The sequence below is a fragment of the Schistocerca americana genome, chromosome 3 (genome assembly GCF_021461395.2).
Source record: "Schistocerca americana isolate TAMUIC-IGC-003095 chromosome 3, iqSchAmer2.1, whole genome shotgun sequence".
In the NCBI taxonomy this organism is placed as follows: domain Eukaryota; kingdom Metazoa; phylum Arthropoda; class Insecta; order Orthoptera; family Acrididae; genus Schistocerca; species Schistocerca americana.
The window spans coordinates 758,308,595-758,336,256 of NC_060121.1; the positions used below are offsets into that span (position 1 = coordinate 758,308,595).

General features: G+C 40.8%; 1 protein-coding gene across 1 annotated transcript in view; it reads right to left on the reverse strand.

Moving 5' to 3' along the window:
* Nucleotides 1-27,662, reverse strand: part of LOC124606897 (attractin) — a 289,667-nt gene that overhangs the window by 156,457 nt on the left and 105,548 nt on the right. The window contains exons 11-13 of the mRNA XM_047138997.1: nt 16,709-16,852; nt 13,369-13,501; nt 8,179-8,328 (exon numbers count right to left, since the gene is read on the reverse strand). Of these exons, the coding sequence (XP_046994953.1) occupies nt 8,179-8,328; nt 13,369-13,501; nt 16,709-16,852 (427 nt within the window). The remainder of the gene's footprint in view (nt 1-8,178; nt 8,329-13,368; nt 13,502-16,708; nt 16,853-27,662) is intronic.

Genomic DNA, 27,662 nt, shown 5'->3' on the forward strand with positions numbered 1-27,662 from the left:
TGGGCATCCTCTTGCCGTATAGCTGTTATGTGGCATTCTATTCCACGTCCACTATCAAGATTCTCACCGATTCTTATTTCTGTATGTTCCTTTATTAAGCTTTCTCAACTGCAGCTGGCTTGGCACAACATTCATGATTTATCAAAATCAAATTTATGTACTTCATTCAGGCTACTCTCTGCCACTTCCAAGTTTTCTGTGTGTCCCCGACATAGTCACAAAACGCGTTCCTCAAAGCATTTTGAGACACAGTGCTATATTTGACAGATTTTTTTAGTGGCCACATTCACATAGGTCGCTTTATATCATTGGCACATAAAGTAGATCAACTACACCTACCAATATTAAATGTCAGTTTCGTAATGATGATGTGGCATGGTGTCTGACATTATACAGGCACAAACAAGAAGAGAACAGAACAATGACAGTATATATTTGTGTCTACATTATTTGTTGAAATGTAGGTTTTCAAGGCAGACTGCTCGGTAGCAGTCCTGAGGCCTAGGTGACATTGAAAGCGGGCATTTTAGTTGCAAGTTGGTGAAACTGTACAAACTTATTTATGCAAGGAACTTGAAATGTGACCAGTGGCAAATAAAAACCATGAACTGTTCTTGCAATAAGACAGACTTAATTTCATGAAGTTGCAGTGGGTTCTTCCCAGAGCGAATAATATCCTTTGTCTTTGGTGATGGTCACACAGGGTGTACAAGTGGTGGAGGGGGGAGGGGAGGGGGGGATCACCGATTTTTCTGGATTTCTCAGTTAAAAAAATTAGTTTTTCCCCCCAGGTGAAAATACACTTTTTCCTTGATGAAAATACACTTTTTCCTTGTCAAACAACAATATGCCTTCCTTCAGAGCTATAAAACTAACAAATCCTTTTAATGGTAAGGGTATTGTATAAGTAAAACTTCCCAGCACTTAGAAAACGAAACCCAGTAAAAAACAATGCATTTTGGAAAGATCTTTTATGAGGGCCAACAAACAAGAACACAGCATATTTTTATATTTTGAAATTATAAATATGAATTCCACCAATGACAAGCCAATCATAATTCATATTACATGACTTGCCAGCCAATAACCACAGATATTCAGAACATAGAACGTGATGTCGTCAGCAAATAGCAGCATCTCTGTTAAGTGGTGCAAACACACAAACTGGAAAAATGAATTGTTGAAATTAATACATATTCACATGAAAAGCTAAGCTTCCACTTATAACACTGGTCATCAAAATTTTTTTGCTGTTTTTTTCTGAGGGTGTGGTTAGGGAGGATCCTAAGAACACAGTTTAAATTCCAGCAGACAAATATTTCTGACAAACACAATTTAAAAGTTCACTGCTATGTACTGAACATTCTGTGGTTACCTGGTTGAATAAATGTTCTGGTGAGCACTTTGACTTTTCCATTGAGAAGCCAATTTACATGCGAAATTGCTCAAGAATTCAGGTCGTAGTTTTTTTTTTTTTTTTTTTAAAGGATAATTATACTATTTGCCACTGTCACTGCATAACTAACCCTGAAGCTTGATTTTTAGTGTGTTACCCTTTAAGATATATCAAACACAAATACGCTGCTAAGTTTTCAATAATGGTATGAACAATAGGTCTTTTGGGCTCAAACTTTTTCCAAGAAGTTGGTTGTCAAAATGTTAAGTTTTGAATGAGAGAGAGACTCTCTCCACAGTTAAGATTCATCTTGCTTAAAAGGAAATTTACTTTGAAAGTAATGCTTCTCAATCCGCCAATTGCAATATTTTCCCGTGACCTGTTAGAAATGTAAACAGTTGTGATGTCATGCTCATTGAAATCAGTTGTTGTTACAAAGTATTGCATAATCTTTGTCCTAAGGCCTTTGACACCTTTTGCCGCCATCAAACACTTGTGTGTGCAGTGTGTTTGTTGTAAATGGCACATTTTCTTTGCAACGAAAGTTTTACTTTGATGTTGTTCTCTCACTTATGTTTTCTTGTGGCAATATTATTCTGCAGTAGCAGGTCAAAGGAAAATTCTTTATTGGAGTACTAGTTCTTACCAGTCAAAATTACAAAAATTTAACTAGAAACTGAAATGATGAAAAATTCCTGGAATTCTAAATAAGTTCCTGGGTTTTTCCTGGATTTTTCACACTTGAAAAAATTCACGGCTTTTTCCCGGATTTCCCGGGGCATATAGACCCTGTCACAGGATGGATTTTTCAACCAGCCTTGTGATGTCGACAGACTGTGGCCCCTCACAGTGAAGAAAGCCAAGTCTCTTGTTTCCACATTCGTCCTGTTTGTTGTATCTTCCCTTTCCCTTTATGCTGTTCTGATCAGGGATGCACTGTATACGTTTTGATGGAACATCTCCTTCAAGTTTTGTAGCTCGAATAGGAGGCTTTCAATGATGATTAGCAGTAAAACAATTGCTTTCCTGAATAACTCAGATCTGGCAAAGGGATGACTATACCTTAGAACATCAGCTACACCATAGCTTTACGTATTCACAAAGAAGGGGATTCTTTGCAGACAATATTCACTAAGCCATAAACTGACCAAATACTCAGCAACACATCTAAAGCCTCTTTGGTAACACTGCCATCATAATGTGAAGAACTCTGCCAATTTCATAACAATATTTAAGGGCACGTGAGTAAAGAGGGAAAGAGGTGTGATGTTCTATTGCTCTTCATACAAGCACCTCTTCGAATTCCCTGGCTCATCATTCTGAGCCACAAACAGCAAAACTCTTGGAATGTGAACCCACCACCTCCACCTATTTGAAGTGTAACTGTGACATTTATGAAAAACATTGCTGCAGAGTGGCCATTGGGTCCCCACTGGCCCTGGGATTGAAAATCTTTACACGGAACAGTTTAAGGCGATGTTACTTCAAAGTATCCACCTAAAACCTATGCACTTTTTCCGCTATGTCGATGATATGTTCATGGCACGAGAGCATGGCAAACAGGCACTGAATGAGTTTCTAGAGCATGTACACAAAATCCATACAAACATTACATTCATACCGTAACTAAAAGATAACTGATGTTTCTCCTTCTTGAATATCAATATAGTAAAAGGAATTCTGGGAGAACGTAAATAATTTATGAGTAAAGGAGACCACTCACCAAACAGAAGGAGCATGAAGTCTTCGACTGGCACATGCAAAAGACAATGAAAACTTGCTAGATTTCAGAAGAAATCATTTGAAGAGACTACAGTAAACACATGCAAACACCTACCCACCCACATGTGCGCGCGCGCGCACACACACACGCACACACACACACACACACACACACACACACCTGTGCAAGCATACAGGCATCCCTACAGTGTGTAAGCTATATGTGGGGCACGTGGCAGGTGTCATGGGAAAAGGGAGAAAGAGGTGAGAAGCAGGAACACCATATCCTCATCCTTCCACAACCTGCAAACTTCTCTCACATCCAGTTCACCTGGTCCTTTTCGGCCCAATGTGCCACCTTAATGGATGCTGACCTGCACCTCTCGCATGGATCCATCCACACCTCAGTCCATGTTAAACTAACTGATCATCAACAGTACCTGTATTTTGATAGTTTTCATCCCTTCCACACCAAAAAATCACTTCTGTACAGCCTGGCCACTGATGGATGGTGTATCTCCTGTGACAAGAGCTCCCTTGCCCCGTATGCTGAATGTCTCACGAGGACTCTTACAAACAGGTGCTAACTTGCAAACCTAGTCTGCAAACAGATTTCACCTAATCTGCAAACAGATTTCCCATGCCATGTCTGTCAAGTACCTAATTCCCACCAAGAACCGGCTACAAAGGAGCCCAATGTCACCCTGGACTGGAACAACTGAACCATACATTTTGTCAAGACTTTGATTATCTAGCATCATGTCTGGAAATGAGAGAGATCCTACCCAAGATGTTCCCTGCCCTCTATTGCCTATCCAACCTACACAACATTCTGGTCTATCTCTATGCCACTTCCACTCCTACCCACTTACCACTGGGATCTTACACCCATGGAGACCCTGCTGCAAGGCCTGTCCAATCCACCCACCCAGAACGTCCAGCTCCAGTCCTATCCAGTCAGAGGCAGGGTCACCTGTGAAAGCAGTCCATGCCATTCACCTATTATGCTGCAATCACAGCAAAGCTTTTTATGTTGGCATGATGACCAACCAGCTGTTCACCAGAATGAATGGCTACTGCTAATCTGTAGCCAAGAACAAAACATGCCCTGTAGCACAACATGCTGCTGAGCACAAAATGCTCAAGTTCAAAGGCTGCTTTACAATGCATGTCATCTGGATCTTTCATTCCAGAGTCAGCTTTTCTGAACTACATATACTGGATTTATCCTTGCAACGCATCCTCCTGTCAGGCCTCATTCTCTACTAACTCACTGTGCTCACATCCTCAGCAAGTTTTCTCCTCCTCCGCTGTCCTGTCACCCCCTTCCAATCCATGCCTCCAAATCATCTTCATAGTATGTCACACCCTACCAGTTCCTGTACCCACGTATCACACATGTTGTTTGTGGACCTGCTAAGCCTCCCTACCACACTCCTATCCAGTACACCTGCTGCCTCCCTCTGAGCGGATAGCTACTAATGCCCAGTCCTTCCTCTGGCTTCCCATCTCTTTCTATCTCTAACACCACCACGTGCAACAACCACCCCACTCATCTACCTAACGAACTGCAATCCCCGATCCCCAAATTTTGTGTCTTGTTGGCACGGTGTAGCGGCACAGGTGTGTGTGTGTGTGTGTGTGTGTGTGTGTGTGTGTGTGAGTCTGTCTATGGAAATGTATTTTCCTGTAACGAGCAAACAACCATTCAGTACTGAGGCATACATAGAGTGATAAACTACATGCTACATATGACACACATTATCTATGAGAAATGAGAGACTTGCTTTCCTTCCCTAAATGGGGTTACTCTCAGCCAAGATCAAGAAGCTGCTTGGAAAATGCTACAGCAAAATATCTTCCGACCACTACTGAAAATATTCTTGGCTCTCCAAAGGACCAACTGAAGCTTCACAAATCAGGGGTATTTCACATCCTAAAGGAATGCGCTCACTGAAATATTTGGTAATGTGCTGTGGATCTCTAAGTGTTGCAAGGAAGACATTAGGTGTGTACATCTGGGTCTTGCAGAGAATCAGCAATGGAAGAGAACAGCCGAAACGAAGCATATACATTCAATTTTAAGAACTCCCGGTTGCAGAATTAAGCCAGCAGCTACTTGAAAAACCCACTAAAATATTCTGTAAAAAATAAGATTCCACAAGAATCTTGTCAACAGGATTGAAGGTTATCAACTGTGTTTGGTGTAGAATGCCCACACAAGAGATTCGAATGCAGCTTCCAGCCCACTCCGAGCCTATCATTTCATCCCCCACACTGCCCAATGGATGCACAAGCTCCTGAGGTGCCCACTGCCTTGTGGAGGGGGCATATAAGAGATAATTAGTATTGTGAATCCGATCTATGGAAAAGGAACTAACTAAAACTATAACTAAAGAAACATCTGAAATATCTCAACACTTTATCAGAAAATGTTAAGTTTGTCTTTCATCAAAACGTCATGGTATCCCAACATGACAACCGTATCCCAACATGACAACCATCTGGAAATTCAAGATGTTTCATCATTTTTTGTCTTGTTTCTGTGCTTATTAACGACTCGACATCTCAGTTACACAGTGAGTTGTTACCTTTACTCCTTTCATATTTTATATTCCATATGTGACTTTCCATTATCTCATTTGTATCATCACATGGCACCCTTTCCGTCCTATTAAGTCATGTCACTTGTCCTTCATCACTGGCTTCTGTTCTATTGTCTGTATCTCCCTACATGTCTGTCTCCCCCTCACCCCTTCTACTGTCCATATGACCTGTCCCTAACATTTTGTTCTCTTCGCTAGCCCAGCTGTGCTGAAGTCTCATGACACCCTGTAGCACAAGCCATACCTGCTTCAACTGCAGCCCACGTTATGTACCTACCTCCCTGACCACCAGATTTCATTTTAACATTTTTTTAAATTTGAAATTACCACATTTTAACCCTAGTCTATTCAAACCATTGAATATGAGTCCACAAGGCATGTGCAAGTGCACGGTGTGTACACTGTAGGTCATAACATAGTTCTGGAGTGAGAGAATATGTATCTGTGTATGTGTATCAAACACAAGAAAAGTAACTTAGGTCTTAGCTCATATTGGTTTGTACATATAGTATGAAATAATGATGGAAACAACAGGCAACATGAATGTGCACAACTGAACACCATACTGCATGAACAAGTCATAAAGAGACTTTCATATAAGTAGTGGGTGTCAAATAGCCGACTGCAACTACTATGGTTGATGATTTACTTGCCCAGGAAGTTCCAAATCTTCCAACTGTACTTATTTCTTGTTATTTCAATATCTAACACCACTAGATATGATTAGTAATTCACATTACAAAAAGGTGTCTAGACCCCTCTGATGAACTATATATAAATGACTAGAATGGGCAACTGTTTTGATTGTCACTAGTCAGCAGTTCCAAGGTCCTGTTGCTTGAATATGCTGATGTAAATCAAACAAGTTACACTCTGAATCACCTGAATCACCATCATGATATTTTTCAAACTTTGTGGAGATGATAACCACACAATAGGCATTAAATGATTAAATATTTATTCAACTGGAAATTATGTCCATCGACATCAGTATGACATTTGTGACTCTCATGGGCAAAAATATGCTTTATTTTTCTGGCATAGAAGCCAAGAGCCTCCAAATGTCATATTGAGGAATTTATTGTCATGTTTGAAAACCATGCTGGGTCAGTTAATGAAGGTTGCTGGCAGGAGGCAGCTATGTATGTATATGTCTTCCCATTTTATCTCAAAAATGCACTATGGTGTATTCGTGAAAAAAGCAGAGGATCAAGCCGGCTAGTCAAGAATGCAATGTGAGCGCTTGCACTATCATAGTGGTATATCTGTGTGGAATGTCAGTCACCTATTGAAGCGTATGACAACTGGGTTTATCATTTGTATCACAGTATTGTGCCTCTCTTTTACGATTACCAAATTGGTCCTATTGTCATATCCAATAGATTTCCACACCGACTCCAGGAGTTGCACAGGTGTGGGACTCCAGAATTGCTGCTTCCTGTGACCTTTTACCAGGTCATCTATGGGAGCATTTGCAGCAATCTGACTGCCATTGACTCTGACTCTGCACCATGCAAAATTTTGTTTTATGTGGTATTGCGTCAGCAGAAAATGACGTTTGGCAACTTGAGATCTTAACACTGTTTCTAGCAATCTGTTCCATAGAGTCTCTGCTGACGTTCATCCTGTAGCCTCTATCTGTATTTCAGCTGCTGCCATCCACCTACTTGTCTGAGCCAGTCTAACAATCCAATGACCATTTCATGATGTAGTCCTCCAGGAAGGAACCACACTCATTCTTCTTGTCACACTGTTTTCCTGAGCCTGTATTTATCAGAAACTGAGTCTACCTTGATGCAAAGCACCTTGTTATTTGTTTAGTTATTTATTTTCCCAAACTAGTTTCGGTGACAAATATCACCATAATCAGTGAGTTTTTTTAATCATTACATGGTGTAATGTTCTTGATCATAAACAAAGTGCGAAAGTTTTGTTTTTCTGTGTACAGAATCAGCTACATGCCATCCAACAAACCTGAAGATGACATGATGTACGCTGAGAAAAAAACGGCAAACAGAAAAAAGGCACAGAAAATAAGCTGCAAACGGCGAGAATAATTCTTAAAAACATGCCGTAACATACAATAAATAAGATTTAAAAAAACCACTGATAATGGTGATATTTGTCGGCGAAACTAGTTTGGGAAAATAAATAACTAAACATATAACAATGTGTTTTGCATCAAGGCAGACTCAGTTTCTCATATTGTTTTTTCTATGCAAACACAGACCAAATGGAAGAGTTCCAACATAAAGTTATAGAGCCCATCCTACTACTACACACTGTATAGTATCAGGAAACCACAGATTTATTTTAATTATCTAGTGGCTCGACAAATTCAAAATTTTTAAAATCATTGGCAGTGTATTATGAATGTACCACTGCAGCACCAAAAATGTGCCTTTTTCAAGCAGATTCTAAACGATTGCACAATAAAATACTTTGGATTTTTACCTGTGGTTCTACAACAGAAACATTTCCCACTGCTTTGCATGGCACCTCGTAAGTCCAGTGGCAATGAGTGTTACTAGTGCAGGCCTGGCAGTTATGCAGCTGATTACATTCTGCAAGTTCACGGTTGGGACAACGATCTGCTGGTAAAACCTGTGAGAAAACAGGTACACAATAAAACATAATCAATGCAGTGCATTCAAGCAAATGTAATAATGCAATGCCATTATGCTACAATAATTGCAACAAAGTCTACATACTCAATTTTCCAAACTGATTAATGCTATATGGATCTGTTTTATATAATTCTACTAGTAGGAGTATGATTAAAAACTGAATATAGAAAAACAGCACTGAAGGTCTACAATCAATATCAAGAGAGAAATTGCATGTCATTTTTATTGTGCTCAATCACTAGCCTGCATCACCATGATCACTGGGTTCTTAATGTTTATAGCATTGATTTCCATGTGCAATCCGGACATGTTAATTTTATTCAACTTGGGAAAAAAAAAAATAAGAAACAGGAATCAGAGTAAAAGATGATTTAAGAGTCAGGCAGAGGGTTACCACATAAATTATGCTCTTGACCTTGAGTCCAGTATCTTGACCATTCTACCACTTCAATCCATGTGGAGGAGTGGTCACTATTTTTAATTAAATCAAGAATACAACTAAATGCAATTAATAAAATTAAGAATTCTCATACAAATTTGAGGCCTGTGGGCATAATTACTCAGAACATGCAGAAAGATGTCGAGGACAGTTCTCACAGAACTGATTACAGCTGCTGCTTCAGTATTATCTGTGAAAAGTTGTGTCTGTCTGCAGCTCATTGTTTCCTCTATATGCTTAGTAGCACTCTATCCTTTTCATAATAATGTTACCTAGAAAGCTGTCCCTTCTACATTCCTAGGGGCCATACATGTTTATAAAGGAACACTTATTAATAAAGACATCAATAAATAAGGGGGCATGCTGAAAGAGGAAAGTGAGCTAGTTTGGATATATTATTGTTAACTCTTGGGAACAATAACAAAAATTAACAAGTTACTACTTCTTAATGAAGAGGGGTCCTTGCTCATGGCGGAGTCTTTGCACAGAGCGGACCATGAATAGTTTACAGTAGTTTGTTCAGTGGCATCAAGTGGTACGAGAAAACTCTCTTCAGTGGTGCGCTTGGTGGTAAAGGTGTGCCAAAATAGCTAGGGATGCAATGGTAATAAACCTGCCCGATTCTCCTGGCTCACACTGTACTTCACCTCACTAAGTACACCATACTGGACATAGCATTCCAGGTGCTGATGCCGGGGAGATGAACCAGGCATCCAGCATCAGGCTTTGTATGGCCGCAGTCAAGGGGAGCCCCTCAAGGGAAGGCAGGGCAGAAAATACAGTAGTGCTCCTCTCAATAATTGGACTGTGAAAAAACACTGACACTGGACGTGGGTGCAAAATCCTGCTGTCTGCAAATACACCGGCAAAGTTCAGCAGATGACAACACGGGCTACGTGGTGCTGTGCAGTACGAGCTGCCAACAGCGTGGCCCGGAGATGTTGCCTCATCGAAGTGGGAGAAGAGACTACTCAAGCGATGGTTCAGTGTGCGTCGCATCTGGAAAGTGTGGCAATGTAAGCTCTACCTCCAGCGGAAGTGACTAGTGAGGGTGCTAGGGGAGATGTGTCGGTACCTTGGCCAGCAGGCACTTCATTGGTAACAGGTTTTCAGTCAGCACTGTCTGCCGTCTACCACTATATGTGGGGATGAACAGGAGTAGTCTGCACACCCCGAAGGGTGGCCTCATTTCCTCACAAAGCTCTGTGTCAATTACTTTTAGATGTGCAACACTTTGATTGCTCATGAATGGAGCATTCATAGTTACATTGGATCAAAAACTTTGTAGAAGTGGAAAAAATATGCTCTGCATTCTCCCAATGTTCATTATCAGTGCCATTTTAAGGTATTCAGCACCTTGAACATTGAAACTAATGACAAGTAACAACAATGTGAATACTATAAACTACATACATGTTAAAATGTGATATAAATGCAATCCATTATTACAATAAATACTCGACAACCTTTCTACTGCATGGATTTGTAACAATTTTATCAATTTCACTCTATTTTAAACAAATCAGAAGAATTTTTAGAACTCACATACTATTTTCCTGTCAAAATTTAAAACATCTGATAAATGACTGGCCGTTCAACTGTTTTATTCTCAGCTACACCTGACAAGCAGACTTTGCAAGATGTAAGGCAAAGCAGAAGATTCACAGACATTTCACGGAAAAGTTTCTGCTATGTGGACGATAAATTACAAAAGGCTCTCAGAAAAACACTTAAGACAGAATTTTTCCCACCAAGTGGTCTTAAAGTATGATATCAACCCAATATCAGAAAAATTTTCAGGAGAAGCTTATTCTTAAGCAGTGCCTAGATACAGTCAAACTAACTGGATGTACAATTTTTGGTTTTATGTAAAAATTTTTACCCATTTACAAGATCTTAAAAGTTATTTCTCCAATTATTAACTGCTATTATTTTGTCATATTTGTGAATGACTGTTATAATATCAATTTCTGTGTAGTCTGTTATTAAATTTTTATCTTTGATGAAAACTGATTTATAACAATATTATGTAAAAGGTAGTTGCTATTCACCATAAAGTAGAGATGCTGAGTCACAGTTAGGTAAAAAAAAATAGGCAACTGACACACACACACACACACACACACACACACACACACACACACACACACACACAAACGCGTGCTAACACAGCTCACACACACGTGACCACAGTCTCTGGCAGCTGAAGTCAGACGCCTAGTTGGCCGAAAGCTTACTTTTTTTTTTTTTTTTTTTTTTTTTTACCTACCTGTGACTCAGTATCTCCACAATATGGTGACTAGCAACTATTCTTTTCACAATACTGTTACATTCCGTCTTGGATTTTCCATTGTTTGAAAACTGATTTATACCACTATTAAGATTTAAGATTGTCTTTTGTTTGAATAAGCTATTATTGATATTTTTAAATATGATACAATTGATTCTCATAAAGAAGTACATTTAATAACATACCATGTCTCCGACATGCAATTTAAATGTTTAAGACCTTCCAACACAAGTAAAAATTATACATATAGCCGAAAAAAGTGTGCATGAGATTGCTGATGATAGCTAGGCTGCACTTAGGTACCTTAAAACCAATAGTTGTAAATAAAATATAAAAAAAGCTGCTCTGGTGGATTATTGATACAACAGGAACACACAACACAATGAATTTCTCACAAAGTATTGTATTAGGGGTGACACAATACTCCCTTACACAATAAAAGTTTTGTCCCATCTCTCGTCACGTCACCTAGGTATAGACCATTTGTCCGAGAGTTGTCCAGTATTTTTACAGTTGTATCAATTCCAAGTAAAGTTGGTACATGTACATCAGTAGTGTATATCCTTTTTTGGACCAGGCAAAACAAGTCTGCAAATCTTAACTGAGTTCTGCATCTTATCAGGACACCAAAGATGAAGCTATTTAAGGCACATAATCACGACAGCCTGTAGAAGTCAAACACATGTACCTTTGCTATCAGAATACTGTGTACTGTCAGCATCTATGATACATGCATACACTTTGAATCATTCCTTAATGTCATATGGAGTAGTCACATCAGGCCATATATTATCTCAAGTTATGAACCTCAGAGCTCAACTATAACAAGATGGGGGGGTTCCTACTCTGACATCACAATAAATGTACTATACTATGAAATTTCTTGTTGGCATTACACAGCTGTTTAAAAATAACAGCTACATGTATTCAGTGAAAATAAGCCAGAAAATTAATCTTTATGTGGAGAAAATATCTTTTTCTATAATTCAGGAATAAAGTATTCTGCATTTTCAGCAGCCTTCTACAAAGACTGAAGGAAGTATAAGACAAATGCCACATTTAGAAGTATATGATCCTTTCCCAAGATAAAAATCTTGCACTTTAAAAATGTCTGTTATTACTGCACATTATTAAAATTAATGTAATTTAGACAGTGTTGTTCCTGTAGTGAGAGCTCAGGATTTTTATTTGACTGATCATACTAATTGTGAATTTCTTCAATTCATTTCAGACAATTGCCAGCACCGTTCTCAACAAACATAGGTCACAGGTGTCATCTTCCCCATTCTCTCGCCATTGCTATTGCTTTTAAATTAATTGTTATTGTCATCATTATTCAGCATGTCATTTACAAATTTATATTATGCAGTGAGATGTTCCATAATTGTGCAGCAATTTTATCTCTATACATGAAGAATAAAATAAACACTACAATTGTTCCATTGTAAACCGCATCTAGTGCTACATTAAGCCAATTCTCCACAATACAATGTATGCTAATTCTCTGCTATCGGGTATTCAAATAATATTAGGCAGTTACGGATGTACTGAAGTACATCACACAGCAGAAAGAGCACGGATTTCTACAAAGACTATAGTTCACAATGACAAGACTATCAAACACTACTTTTGAATAAGTCTTTCTAGAGTGTACAATGTGCCTTGAAGCTGCTACTCAGCAGAAAATGTGGATGGTATCACAATCAACAAAGGTCTACTTCAAACTTGATGCTACACATCATGAGTCATAGAGGAGTCACACAAAGGAACAGCACTCTTGTTCAACCAAGGTCAGGACACATTCAGAACAGATTACGTACTTCAAGGTTTTCACTTTCTTACCACTTACATGAGGGGCTCAGTTATAGACTCAAAATTTCTCCATTTGTAACTGAATTTTATATTGTGTAAGAGACACGAACATTGACAGGGCGACAGTAGGATCTGCCTACAGCTGTTGAGTTTCTACAAGCCAACATCCTTCTACATAAATTTATCAGTATTCACAACCAAACTCTTCAATTACAACATTATGCTCTATTAACCTGCAAGAATGTCATCTATATATCGCTAATTTCCTTTACAGCATTACTATTTACAATTCCAAGAATCTAACTGATGGTGACTGTGTGGCTGAATGAACATACAGGCTACAAACAACTTTAGTCAATGTATAAAAGAAAAATTACCACTCGCAATTTAAATGTACAATTAGAATTAATATGATTAAAAAAACGCAATACTTATCTGGTCTCTAAGTACCAACTATTTCCATTACAATAGCTCACCTGCATTTTTCTATCTGCATCTCTAAGTAAACATGAACTACTCTCATTAGACCATTCACACCCAAAAGTATTTGAGCATGAGGTACAGTCCTGACAGTCACTGCAGCTACTCTGGGTAGTTTCCTTGCACAGACTGAAAAAAAGACACATATTTCAGTTACAATGCATAATTAACAACTCACTACAGCAATTTTATTTCCTGTTATTTAATACAAACTACAAATTGGAAGGCTGATGCAAGGCCCCACACAACTTCACCATATATATGATATGTTCCTATATTGTGTAAAGTAATTATAAAAAACAACTAGTGACCAATCATGGGATGAAAATATATTTAAAATGTGAACGTCAAATTAGCATATACTGAATGTGACTGAAAGTAATACAAACAAACAGTACAGTCCATTTATCCCTATAACTTATACTGAGCGATGACAAGTCATTGTCTAACCAATTTCTGCCTAGAGTAATACTCATGTCATGTAACATTCTGTCATTATTTTCTCTTGCTGGCAACAATGCATGCATTTCGAATGCCTACTGTTGTATGTCTCTCAGGTAAGAATGCTCCACTGTTGATTTTTAGGCAAGTTTCTGATAGCAGAAAACAGGGAGAGGACAGTGTCTGGTGCTTTAATTACTAAAGATTTTTTCTAAATAGTATTATGTCTCGGGTTAAGAAGTAAGTATTATTTTCTGTTGCAATATATCACAAAATTTTTAAAAATTCTGTTTGATTATAATTTTAAATGCACTGAAATTTAAGATACAGGCTAGCTACAAAATTAAGTTCATTGTCATGGTTCCTAAACTAGTTTTAATTGTGTGTTGCACATATGTTATGCTAGGCAGGACAATCAAATAATGATTCCTTCTTTCTCAGTGGCCAGTCTGAGCATGATATCCTGGCTATTCTTGAGGAGCAGGAGAAAGATGATGCAACAGATATATTTATTCAGCCTCCTGATGCTAATGTGGAGTCAGATGAAGATTCTGGTGACGAAGATGGTGAAGGAAAGATAGGTAACTTCATACTGGTGCAAAGCAGTTTTGAACAACAGAAACAGGTTAGGTGGTGAACTTGAGATTGACCACTCTCACGATGATAAGCCAGAAAATGTTAACTCAGATGAAACAGAAAAGCTACAGTTCCTAAAACCTGCAATCAGAGTTTGGTGAAAGAAAGGTCTGCAAAATGACAATGCTATACTTCCTAAGAATGATCATATTAAATACAGATGCTTTTCTCCAGTTCAGTGCTTTGAAATGTTTTGGAATGATAAAGTAATTAAATTTCTCATCCCTGAAACAACAAAATATGTTTTCGTCAAGAACAGCCCAGATCTCAAAATAACACATTAAGGGATAAAAGGTTTTCTAGGAAATATAATTCTCTCTGGGTACAATACTCTACTAAGAGGATGATGTTACATATTCAAGGTGGGACATGAGAAATGAAATTGTGCGTAACATAATGAGGACAGATTAGAAGCAGTTATGAGATTCATTCACTCATATGGTAATACACAAATAAATATAAATGATAAAATGTGGAAGCTTCATCCATTAATAGACATGCTAAGAAAAGTGTTTTCTCTCCACATTCAACCTGAGCAAGATTTGGATTATAATGAGAGCATGATAAGTATTTTGATAGGCGTGGATGAACACACTTCCTGGGAGGTAAACCCGCTAGATTTGTGTACAAAACATAGTGCCTAAACAGAAACATGGATTATTTAGTGGATTTTCAAGTATGCCAAAGAACTGATCCACAAAACAATGATGTGTATGAGAATGCATTTGGAAAATGTGCTGCACCTCTGGCTCAAACGATTGATTCACTTCCTGAAAAAGTAAAAGTCTGCCCTACAAATTTTACTTAGACAATCTGATTACATCATCAACATTGCTTGCTCACCTATAAGAATGAGGTTATAGTTCAACTGGGACTATTTGGGAGACTCATTTGCCTAAAGAATGTCTACTTACACAGAAGAAAAGAATCTTCATATCCTGACCACATGCTACTGAAGAATACAACAAAAATATGAGTAGGACTGACTGAATGAATGAAAATATAGTGTTATATAGGGTGAGTATAAGAGGAATGAAATGGTGGTGGCCAATTTTTACGTGGCTACTGGATGTGTCTGTACATAATGTGCGACTTCTCTACAGAAAGACAGGTATGAACATACCACAACTGCAGTTCTGGCACTACATTATATAATATAACCTGACTTCCAATGCAACAATTCCTAGAGGTCCTGGTCACGCTGCAGGAGATACGATGAGAAAAATCATTTGGTGCCTATGGTACCACAGAAATAAAGAAGACCCTGCACTGCAGACAATTTCAAAAAGGGCTCCAAGAACAATATGCCACAAATGTAATACTTGTTTGTGCAGAGTGTTTTGTATCACATCAAGGAAAATGAGTGCTACTGGTTTAATATAATTTAAATGACATACACTGCATTATCTTATTTACTTTAATGTACTTCATTTAAAATGTACGTTCTGCCTAGCATGTCCTTTATGTTACACATTCTTTCACTTAAAGTATTAATTACTTTTTTCTTTGGTTTGTTGTAGTATATTTCTTTGCTCACAATAAACAAGTAAATATCTATTTTGTAAAATCCAGGAGCGAAAATTAATTCAGGTAAAATTGTGTCGATGTTCGTTACAAAAATCATTAAAAGTTCTTCAGTGATTTACTTTAAATTTTTGCATGATATTGTAATCAGCATTCATATGGGCTACATGTTTTAACAACAATGCACTAGTTGCCTGTTAAAACCTATTGTGAGAGAAAAACTGTTGTGCTATGCTGTACTGTGTAAATATGTGGTTTCATTTTCTTGCTCACTGATGTTTCAACAGAAAACAGGAAAGCTGTATTATGGATTGAGATTAAAATACTGCTATAGAATCTCAATCACCCAAAACTTTTTAATTCTACATATTCACAGACTAAAACTATGTGAAATACAGTCATCGAAGCTACTATCCTCAAGAATACAGCAACAGGACAGTCTCCCCATAGACTGTACACCTATGATCCCAAACATTTACCCACCCATTTTAAGTTACTTTAATTCCCAATTAAGGTTTTATGAACAATAACAATAAGCAAGGTGCAAAGTCAGGGAGAGGGGTTAGAAGAGGGTAGGAGGAAATGGGCATAGAGTGGGGCAGGAAGATACGAACACGGAGAGGGAGAGGCAGGAGGAGGAGATAAGGACATGTATCCTATTTCCACACATATTTAGCAACTGCAAAATATTACCAGGCACATGAAAGAGAAAGAAAGAGAGAGAGAGAGATTTACCTGTAATTTTTAAAATTAATTAAATTATCTGCAGACAGAGAAACACATTTGTTTGCATGGGGTATCCACAAACATTTCACTCCAAACCTTATTGATTCGCACATAGTGTCATTGGTCAGACTTTCACATTTTCCTGGTACAAACCTGCCAACAGAAAGGATTGCATGATTGTAACAAAGTTCATATACATAATACAGCAATATTTAAACAGTGTGTTATTAGAGTCTACTGTAACAATGCTTTCCTCTGGGGTGGAAGGGAATACTGGAAGAGGAGGGTGTTCTTCAATTGTCAAAATTGTTTCAAGGAAACTGATACATTGAAGAACCAAAGAAACTGGTACACACACCTAATATCATGCAGGGCCCCCACAAGTACATAGACATGCCAAACACGACGTGGCATGGACTTGACTAAGGTCTGAAGTAGTGTTGGAGGGAACTGACACCATGAATCCTGCAGGGCTGTTCATAAATCCATGAGTACAAGGGGCTGGAGATCTCTTCTGAACAGCACATCACAAGGCTTCCAAGATATGCTCAATAATGTTCATGCTTGGGGAGTTTGGTGGCCAGGGGAACTGTTTAAACTCAGAAGTTTGTTCATGGGGCCACTCTTTGGCAATTCTGGATGTATGGGGTGTCGCATTATCCTGGTGGAATTGCCCAAGTCCGTCGGCATGCAAAATGGACATGAATGGATGCACGTGATCAGACAGGACGTTTACGTATGTGTCTCCTGTCAGAGTCGTATCTAGACATATCAGGGGCCCCATATCACTCCAACTGCACACACCCCATACCATCATAGAGCCTCCACCACCTTCAACAGTCCCTGCTGACATGCAGGGTCCATGGATTCATGAGGTTGTCTCCATACCCATACACATCCATCCACTTGATACAACTTTAAATGAGACTCGTCCGACCAGGTACATGTTTACAGTCATCAACAGTCCAATGTCGGTGTTTACAGGCCCAGATGAGGTGTAAAGCTTTGTGTCATACAATCATCACCGGTACATGAGTAGGCTTTCAGCTCCAAAAGCCCATATTCATGATGTTTCATTAAATGGTTCAGATGCTGACACTTGTTGATGGCCCAGCACTGAAATCAGCAGCAATTTGCAGAAGGGTTGCAGTTCTGTCACGCTGACCGATTCTCTTCAGTTGTCATTGATCCTGTTCTTGCAGGATCTTTTTCCGGTCACAGTGATGCCAATGATTTGATGTTTTACTGGATTCCTGATATTCACGGTACATTCGTGAAATGGTTGTATGGGAAAATCCCTACTTCATTGCTACCTTGGAGATGCTGTGTTTCATTGCTTGTGTGCTGACTATAACACCACGTTCGAATTAACTTAAATCTTGATAACCTGCCATTGTAACAGCAGTAACTGATTTAATGACTCCACCAGACACTTGTTATCTTATATATGCTTTGCTGACCGAAGTGCCATGTTCTGCCTGTTTACGTATCTCTGTGTTTGAAAACACAAAAACGCAAGCCTATACCAGTTTCTTTGGTGCTTCAGCGTATATCAATGTATAAATACAAAGACACTCATATATCAATGTATACATATAAAGACCCCCCCCCCCTCCCCCCCCGCCATGAACCATGGACCTTGCCGTTGGTGGGGAGGCTTGCGTGCCTCAGTGACACAGATAACCGTACCTTGGGTACAACCACAATGGAGGGGTATCTGTTGAGAGTCCAGACAAACGTGTGGTTCCTGAAAAGGGGCAGCAAACTTTTCAGTAGTTGCAGGAGCAACAGTCTGGATGATTGACTGATCCGGCCTTGTAACATTAACCAAAACAGCCTTGCTGTGCGGGTATTTCGAACGGCTGAAAGCAAGGGGAAACTATCGGCGTAATTTTTCCCAAGGGCATGCAGCTTTACTGTATGATTAAATGATGATGGAGTCCTCTTGGGTAAAATATTCTGGAGGTAAAATAGGCCCCCATTCAGATCTCCAGGCAGGGACTACTCAGGAGGACGTCGTTACCAGCAGAAAGAGAACTGACATTCTATGGATCATTGTAATTCTGTCAGAGACAGCAAAGGATAGAGTAGCGTAGAGAGCTGCATCAAACCAGTCTCTGGACTGAAAACCACAACACCACCACCAACATATAAAGACATGGAATAATGGAGACAAAAATGAGAACTATAAGGTCAAATGAGAAATACTTCATTCCTTTTTTCAGTTCCACTGCTGTACACCACACACACACACACACACACACACACACACACTCTCTCTCTCTCTCTCTCTCTCTCTCTCTCTCTCTCTTTTTCAGTTCTTTTGGTGTATAAAATATGTATAACAGAATGATATGGATGAATAACAACATGTATTAAAAGCCTGACTAGACATAATGTAGCCTCAACCTATAGCCAGTCCAAGTTGCCGAAACACTCGTTATTGCATCGTGTAAATCAAACAAGGGCGATTTTGCACAGTAGCGACCAGTAGGCTGCTGCATCCAGCACTACGCTGTCTCAAACTACAGATTAGCTGCCACGGCTGGTGGGTGTGTGCCCCTGCAGGTGTATTTAACTGTTGTTCTCTCACACTGATCCAGCAGTACCAGTATACCCAATCTGCCATATCAGCGAGTACACAGCCATGCAGTGGAAATTGTGCAAACAGAAAAAAATCTTATCGAGATGGTGAGGAAGTACAATTTCTTTTACTATACAGGTAACATAGATTACAAGTACATTCTGAAGAAGGTCAAAGCCTGGGAAGCTATAGTGCTGAACTGGATTTAAATGGAACATATATCTGTAAAGATTTTAATTTTCACACTTGCAATATATTAGACAAAAAGTGGTAACGTTAAGTACAATACAGTTCAGTACTATGTACTGGAAATTAATTAGTGCATATTACAACTTAAAGTATCTGGAAGATGTACTGAATTGGGATATAACTTATTGCAAATATGTATACAACAATGAAACCAAAAAGGAAAAAAAGTACATAAAAAACTGAAATAGAGAGAAAGGCAATCTTTGTTGAAAGTGGGCTTTATGTAAAACAGTTATTTAAGTGAAAAAAGATTTGCCTATCCCTATGTGGGATTCCCGATGTCGAAACGAATTATTTCTATGCTTGATTCTAACACTAACAGCTGAAGCTATTATTTCACACAACAGTTCCACACTGCAATTTAAAGTAATACTTCAGTCTTAAGAGAAACATCTCTGACATAATTTTGACAATACACCAAAGATTGCAGTATGCTTAGCACTTGCAGTCACCATGGAGCTTACCTAATGAGTTTGTTCTAACTATTAACCCAAGGAAACACATGGTCATGGAAGAGATTCAGTTTTGTTGCACTTGTTGGAAACATTTACAATGTCTGTGCTTGTCCTTATGAAGACGCTGTCCTCAGGAGTCATTGATATCATGCTGTGCAGATATGGAAACCCCCTGCTGGCGGTCAGTGACCAGGCTGCCCCTGACAGCTGCCTCGGGTAGTTGTAGGTGTGGTGTCACCGCCAGACACCACACTTGCTAGGTGGTAGATTAAATCGGCCGCGGTCCATTTAGTACATGTCGGACCCGCGTGTCGCCACTGTGTAATCGCAGACCTAGCGCCACCACAAGGCAGGTCTCGTGATATGAACAAGCACTCGCCCCAGTTGGACGGACGACCTAGCTAGCGACTAGATGTACGAAGGCTTTCTCTCTCATTAGCCGAGAGACAGAATAGCCTTCAGCTAAGTTAATGGCTACGAACTAGCAAGGCGCCATTAGCCTTACAGTAATTGTAATTAAAGTCTCCTGTGTATCGTCAAGAGTGATGTACCACAATGATTGATTAAAGATAAGTATTAATCCAGCTACGTACTTTTCTTCATAGCATTAATTACGTAGCCTGTTCCAGTGCTTGACGCCCGTCGGCGTGTGTGTACGCGTGCCTTTCCACCGGCTCCTACCAAGTGGCGTAACAGTCTTGTTACGTCACAACAGTAGGCACGCTGTCTGAATGTCTGCACTCGCTACACTTGCCACAGTAGTCAAACTTATGTTCGCTGTAGACGGTGGGCGTAGTAACTGGTGGGTTACTACACTCCTCCTTGCTTGTGGGGTAAAGGGATGGGGAAGGAGAGGGAAGACCAGGCATCACCATGCAGGATACAATGACTGAAGAGACATCCATAGTGTCCAGGTAAAAGTGAAGGGTACCCCTGCCATCCGTGCACCTGGGGCGACTGGTGGACAGGATCAGTGACAGGGGGATGGGAGCCATCTCAATGCTGAAAACATGAAGAGGGGTACCAGCATGAACTGTGACAATGGTGGGATGGACAGGAGAGGCTCTGGTGACAAAGACCCAGCTTCTGTCCCCACTGATGGTGGCACCTTCTCAGGCACACAAAGCCCCAACCTCCAGTTAGGCTAACACAACCTGGCTTGTGTGAGCCCTGCAGGGGCCTGGAATGATGATGAACAAGGCATCAGGCCCACAGCCCTAAGAGGGAGACCTGCACCCACCCTAGGACACAACTTGTTCTGGTGGCGTGCCATGAGTCACTCTTTAGTGCAACCCATAAGGATGTAGCGATTGTCTCAGGTGTGGATGACGGCCGGAATCCAATGACGGTACCATCCAAATGGCCTCACCCAGACTGGTGTGCCAGAGTTGAAGATTGACAAAACTGGCGGTGCCGGGCTAGCAGCAAAAGGTTGAGCAGCAATCACAGTTGATGGCCATGCAGGAGCTTCTGCAGGACTCTTGGTCCAAATCAGTGTCATTCTGTAAGAGCTTAAAAAAATGTGAGAGCCTCCTTGATTCAGATAGCTTCTAATACTTGTGCATCTGAGTCTTGAATGTTCAGGCAAGGCATTCTGCCGTGTCGTTAGACTGCAGATGGAAGGGAGGCACCATGACATGGCAAATGCAATTATGTGTAGCAATGTCCATGAAAGACTGTCCCGTGAAAGCCATTGTCTGAAACCATAGTGCAAGGCAAGCCTTCTATCGAGAATATTTTTGGCAGTGGGTTGACAATTGCGTCTGCTGTCGCAGACCAACAATGAACGACACCACGAAAATGGGAAGAAGCATCAATAGCTGATAACCAGAAAGTGTCTAAAGAAGGAACAGCAAAATCAAAGTGGACTCTTACCCAAGGCTGTCTAGGGGCTGGCCTTGTTGAAAAAATAGTGCACAGCGTTGCCTGCTGACTCAAACATTTGCAGCATGTTGCGACTGGGTGTTCCATGTTCCAATTGATGCCAATCCAAAACAAATGGCTGCATGCCCACAATTTTGTGCGAGAGATCCCCCAGTGACCCTGATGTAATAAGTAGAGAACCTCCTACTGCAGAGCTATTGGAACCAACACACAGTGAGTGAACCCTTCCATTGACCAGAGAGTATGTGTCATCAAACAAGGAGGGGTGATAGTTCATCACATAAAATTTCCGAAGCAGGCCCAATGTCCAGCCTGGCAAACTGTCAGGCCACACATGTTGTATCATTTGTATGACCTGCCAGAGCTACGGATCTGCCCCACAGCAGAAACAACAAAGGAACTGGTGATGAGGAAGGTATCCACCATGTGCCTTGCCTCTGTATCCAATGGAAAACAGAGCAGTTCCTTGTGGTTGACAGAGGGGTCAGCCCATGGGAAGCTGGGATAGAGCATCCACATTTTCATGTTGGCAAGTGGGGCAAAAATGGATATCATAATTGTACAGGGACAAGAACAGAGACAAGAATGGAGACAGAGACGTAAGGATGTAGACAAGCTAGCCAAGGAAATGGTATTGGGCCACAACCGACCCCATCCCATACTCACACACATCATTGGTCAGAACCAAATGCTTGCCGAGTCAAAATGTTGAAAGACACTGCACAGAGTGAAGACAATCCTTAAGCTGCACAAATCCATTCTTACAAGCTGCAAATCAAACAGAAGGAGCATGTTTCCAAAGCAACAGATGCAAGGGACAGGCAATAGTAGCTGCTCTGGGAATAAACATGTAACAGCATGTCACTTTGCTAAGGACTGACTGAAGTTCTCATAGATTAGACAGACGGGGCAAAGACATAATGGTGGCAACATGTTGATCCATAGGGTGCACGCCCTGCCTAGAAACTTCATGACCCAAATAAACTATGGACGGCTGAGAAAACTGAGACTTAGAAAGACTAAAATTTGAGCCCCATGGCCTGTAGAACAGTAAACAAAGAATGGAGATTGCATAGGTGATCCTCCGTAGCAGCACCTGTCACAATGATATCATGTAGAAATGAAATGAATGTAAACTATTGTAACTGGTTCTAAAATATGTTGAAATATGGCAAAAGCACTAGTGACACCAAAAACTAGCTGTTGATACTGATAAGGAGCCGAAATGCATATTAACCACAAGCCCCTATGTTGATGTCATGTACAATGCAATGTGAAGGTAGGCTTTGGCCAATTCATTCTTTGAAACCAACTGGCCCCCAGCCAAATTTTTCAGTAACACCTCCGGGCAAGGCAGGGCGTAAGTGTCTATGACTGACTGTCCATGAACAGTGACCTTGAAGTCTCCACAGAGCTGAAGGTGACCCTAACAGATTTTTTTATGATCACTAAGGGCGTAGCCCATTCACTTGAACGAATCGGGCTCATCACTCGCAATGAAGTTAGCAATCCAGCTCCAACCTGATTATTATTATTATTATTATTATTATTATTTGGGTTGAGGGGGCACTCAACTCATGGTCATCAGCACCCTGACAAAAAGTCAGCACGCAAATCTCATGAGTGGGGACGAAGGCTGTCCCCGCATGCAGAGCAGTTTATAATGTATTAAAGTCTGCCACCCTTCCCCAGCAATTTAGGGATGAGGCCTGACAGTTCATAAAATTTCACCACTCTTGTAACAGTAGTATCGGTATCTGCGAGGATGGTGGGCAGATCTCCAGCGAGACTGAGGGCTACCCTAATATCAGTGTACAGGACACACTTGGCCACAATATGCTGAACTGAAAGTGGCACGCCACAAACTTCTCAGAGTGGTGGATCCTCCCGCCGGAGGAGGAAGCCATATGTGAAAGGACTATGAAGACCTCCTTCCAGTGGCGAGGCTGACATGGAGTCTGCCAAGCCTTTGTGGTCAATTTGAGCAACCACATTTTGTTGTCACCCACAACCATTCAGTATTTTACTGATGCATGATGCATCTATCAGAAAATGAGATGATGGCATGCAACAGATGGAACATTGATGGGCAGCACTATCCCAACATGCTTCCTTGGCAGTGTTGTTGGCCATGTTGTTACCCTGTATTCCAATGTGGCCAGGTACCCAGCAAAATATCACCTCCTTGCCATGGTGTTGGAGCCACTGTAAGCAATCATGGATGAGCTGAATCAGTGGGTCTACTGGATACATTTGGTGAAGAACTTGCACTGCAATAAGAGAGTCAGAACAGCCAAGAAAACTCGTACGATGATGTCTGTGAATCCTCTCCAGTACCATCAGAATTTGTAAATTGCTCTGGAAGATGCACTTTAAAAACAACATAACAACCAAGAGCATTCTCCTGCTGGGATCCACCTGTATAAATAATGATAAAACTGTGGTATGTGCTTGAAATAGACGAAAACAAGTTGTACGAACAAAATATGGAGTACAAGTTTTCTTGTACTGTGTCAAGCGTAAAATCACATTGGGCATCTGAAGACAGCAGTGTGTTCCTTTCCTGGTGTGTATTTTCATGCCTGAGATATCCAGATCCTTGAGACAGTCTGTAGCACGTATACCAAATGACTTGTTTGGTCGCTTGGGGCTTATTCCTGAACAGTCATTTGCAGGTGGATTGGATCACTGAACTAAATGCCAATGACTGAGATGACAATGAGATTTTCATTGCCTGTCCAGCCAAAAGGATACGTCGCCAAATCCAGTGTGGTGGTTCACCAGCCTCTGCTAACATCCAGAGGCAGGAAGGATGGGCCGATCCATAGACCACACTGCCATAGTTTGAGCATGATCGAACAAATGCCCTATAAAACGGCAGGAGGCAGGACCTGTCAGCTCCCCATGTTTTTCTGCCAAGGCATTTCAAAATATTCCATGACTGGAAGCCCTTTGTTCATAGGTCTACAGGTGTGGGAGCCAAGTTAATTTAGAGTCAAATAATAAACCCAAAAAGTGCACAGTGTCTTAAAAACGTAAAATATTGTCTCCCATTGTAAGCACCAGTTGGTTAAAACTCCGATAAGCACGGTTAAAACTGACACCTGTAGTCTTCTCTGGTGAGAACCGAAGACCAGCTTCTGGGCCCAGGTTTCCATCCTCTTAATGGTCAGCTTTAACTGCCTCGTCGTTGTCGTAAGATCAGAGGAAGAGTAGAAGATTGCCAAGCCATCCACGAACAAAGAGCATTTGGTAGGGCTCCTGACTGTGGAGGAAATGCCATCAAGAGCAATGGAAAACAATGTAACACCGAGGACACTGCCCTGGGGCATACCATTCTCCTGAACATAACAGTCAGACATGGTATCGCCTACGCAATAACGAAAATGTTGGTCCTCGAGAAAGGATTGGATCAGAAGCAGCAAGCATCCATGTAGTCCCCATTCACAAAGTTGGCAAAGGATGTTGTATTGCCAAGTAGTGTCATATGATTTTTGGAGGTCAAAAAACAAACAAACCAAATGGTTTTAGTGTAAGAAGGACTCCCGTACTGCCATCTCCTGTAGAATTAAGTTATCAAGGGTGTAATGGCAGCACCTGAAACCACACTGGGAACGGCAAGGTGACCTCGGGACTCAAGCTGGCAGACGAGGCAGCGGCTGATCATGCGTTCAAGAATCTTACCCATACAACTGGTAAGGGTGACACTCTGATAACTGTTAGGGGCACTACGGCCCTTGCCTGGTTTCCAGAATGAAATTAATGTTGCCTCCTTCCAAGTCGTGTGGTACTGTCCATCAAACCAGATCTGACTCAAACAAGAGATAAGCGGTCCTTTCGTTTCAGGGCACAGATGACAAAGCATGGCATAATGGATCTTATCAGGTACTGGAGCAGTGTCTCTGGCTGCAGACAAAGCTGATTCCAGTTCCCACATGGAGAATGGAAGGTTGCAGACTTCCTCATTATGCAAGAAGAAATTGAGCTTCCTCATCTCTGCAGTCCTACGGAATACCTGAACAGCTGAAGCTTGTCTGGATGACATGGTAACAGTAAATAAGTGTTCAGCTAAAACGTGAGCCATGTCTTCTGGCTTGTCCACCAAGACCCCATTATTTGACAAGGCTGTAAGGGACTGTGTACTCCCCTTGCCTGAAATCGGTCTTATTGGGTCCCAAACTTGCGCAGCAGAAGTGGACCAATTAATGGAAGTTGTGAATTCCCTCCAGGAAGCCCTCTTTCGTTCTTTGATCACTCGTCTCATATGTGCTTTTGCAGACCTGAAGGCATGAAGACTGTCTATAGTTGGACAGTGTTTGAAGTTCCGCAGAGCTGTCCATCTGGCCCTGATTGTCAATCAACAGTTGTCATTCCACCAAGGTACAGGCCATCGTCTGAGGTGGTTACTAGACCTGGGGATGGACTCTGCGGCAGCCCTTTGGATCTCACGAGTGATGTGGGCCACCACTTCCTGTTCACAATCCTTTTGTTAAAAATAGACTGTCACCTGTACTGCAGCCAATTTGCCCTTTTTATCATCCACCTGCAAGGTCTCCTGTTGGCCACCGTCCTAGTCGGCAGATGAATCCACACTGTGAAGTGGTCACTTGAATGTAAATCTGCAGCTACTTCCCACTGACCTGTGTCTGCAATAGCTGGGGAACAAAAACAAAGGTCAACAGCTGAAAAAGACCCTGTAGCTGTGGAAAACTGAGTCATCTGACCAGCATTCAGAAGGCAGATATTCTCAGAATGGATGAGTCACTCGATCATCCAACCCCTGGAGGAAGTGGTAGCTGAGCCCCACAGGATATTGTGGGCATTGAAGTCCCCCACAAGGAGGAACGGGCATGGAAGCACCTGGAAGAGTTCCGCCAGTGCATCTGTAGCCAAAGCATCATTATTTATTTATTTTATTTTATTTATTTATTTATTTATTTAACCTGATCAGATTAGGGCCATCAGGCCCTCTCTAACATCGGACCAGTGTTCCACACATCCAGCATTTCACACATCAGAGTTACATCATGAACATAGTTTAAATGAGAAAATTAGCTTACTCTAGTGACAATATGAATAAAGACTAGTGACTAAGACCTAATAAAGTAAATGCGGAAGTATTTTTACAACAGGTGCTATACATACAGATTATGGTGAAAGCAATAATAATAACAGTAAAAAAAATCAAATAATAATGACAAACATGAGAAAGATTGGCAATAGTAATGAAGGTTTGTGCAGATGTACATTAATATCTTGGTGTGTAAAGTAGATGTTTACTAGTATAGCGAGTTTTGGGTAAGGGAGATTTAAGGAGGGGGAAAGAGGGAAGTAATGATGTGAAGTGCACTCATGTACAGAGGAAGGCATTACTGTTGCTTAAGTAGATACGTCATTAACTGTTTTTTGAAGCTGGTCATGTTTTTAAGTTCTCTAAAATAATGAGGGAGGTTATTCCAGAGTCTGGTTCCCGCTACTGTAAAGGTCCTGGAGAAGGTGACTGAGCGATGGAGTGGAACGAAGAGGGGGCAGGTACAAAGAACACACTGTGATATTAAAGGTTGCAAGAAGTTTCACAGCAATTGCTTGCATGGTCATGGTAAGATGGACAGGAGAAGAGTGGCATTTGTCATCACTCCACCCTGACCTGGTCACATAAAGCTAATGGCACCGGCCACACTGGAAAGACACGAGGGTGGGAAAATGATTTGGAAATGATGCTGTGAAATTGTTTGCACAACTTAGTCCTCGGGCAAGCAGATCCAAAAACTCAGAACACAAAAAATCCAAT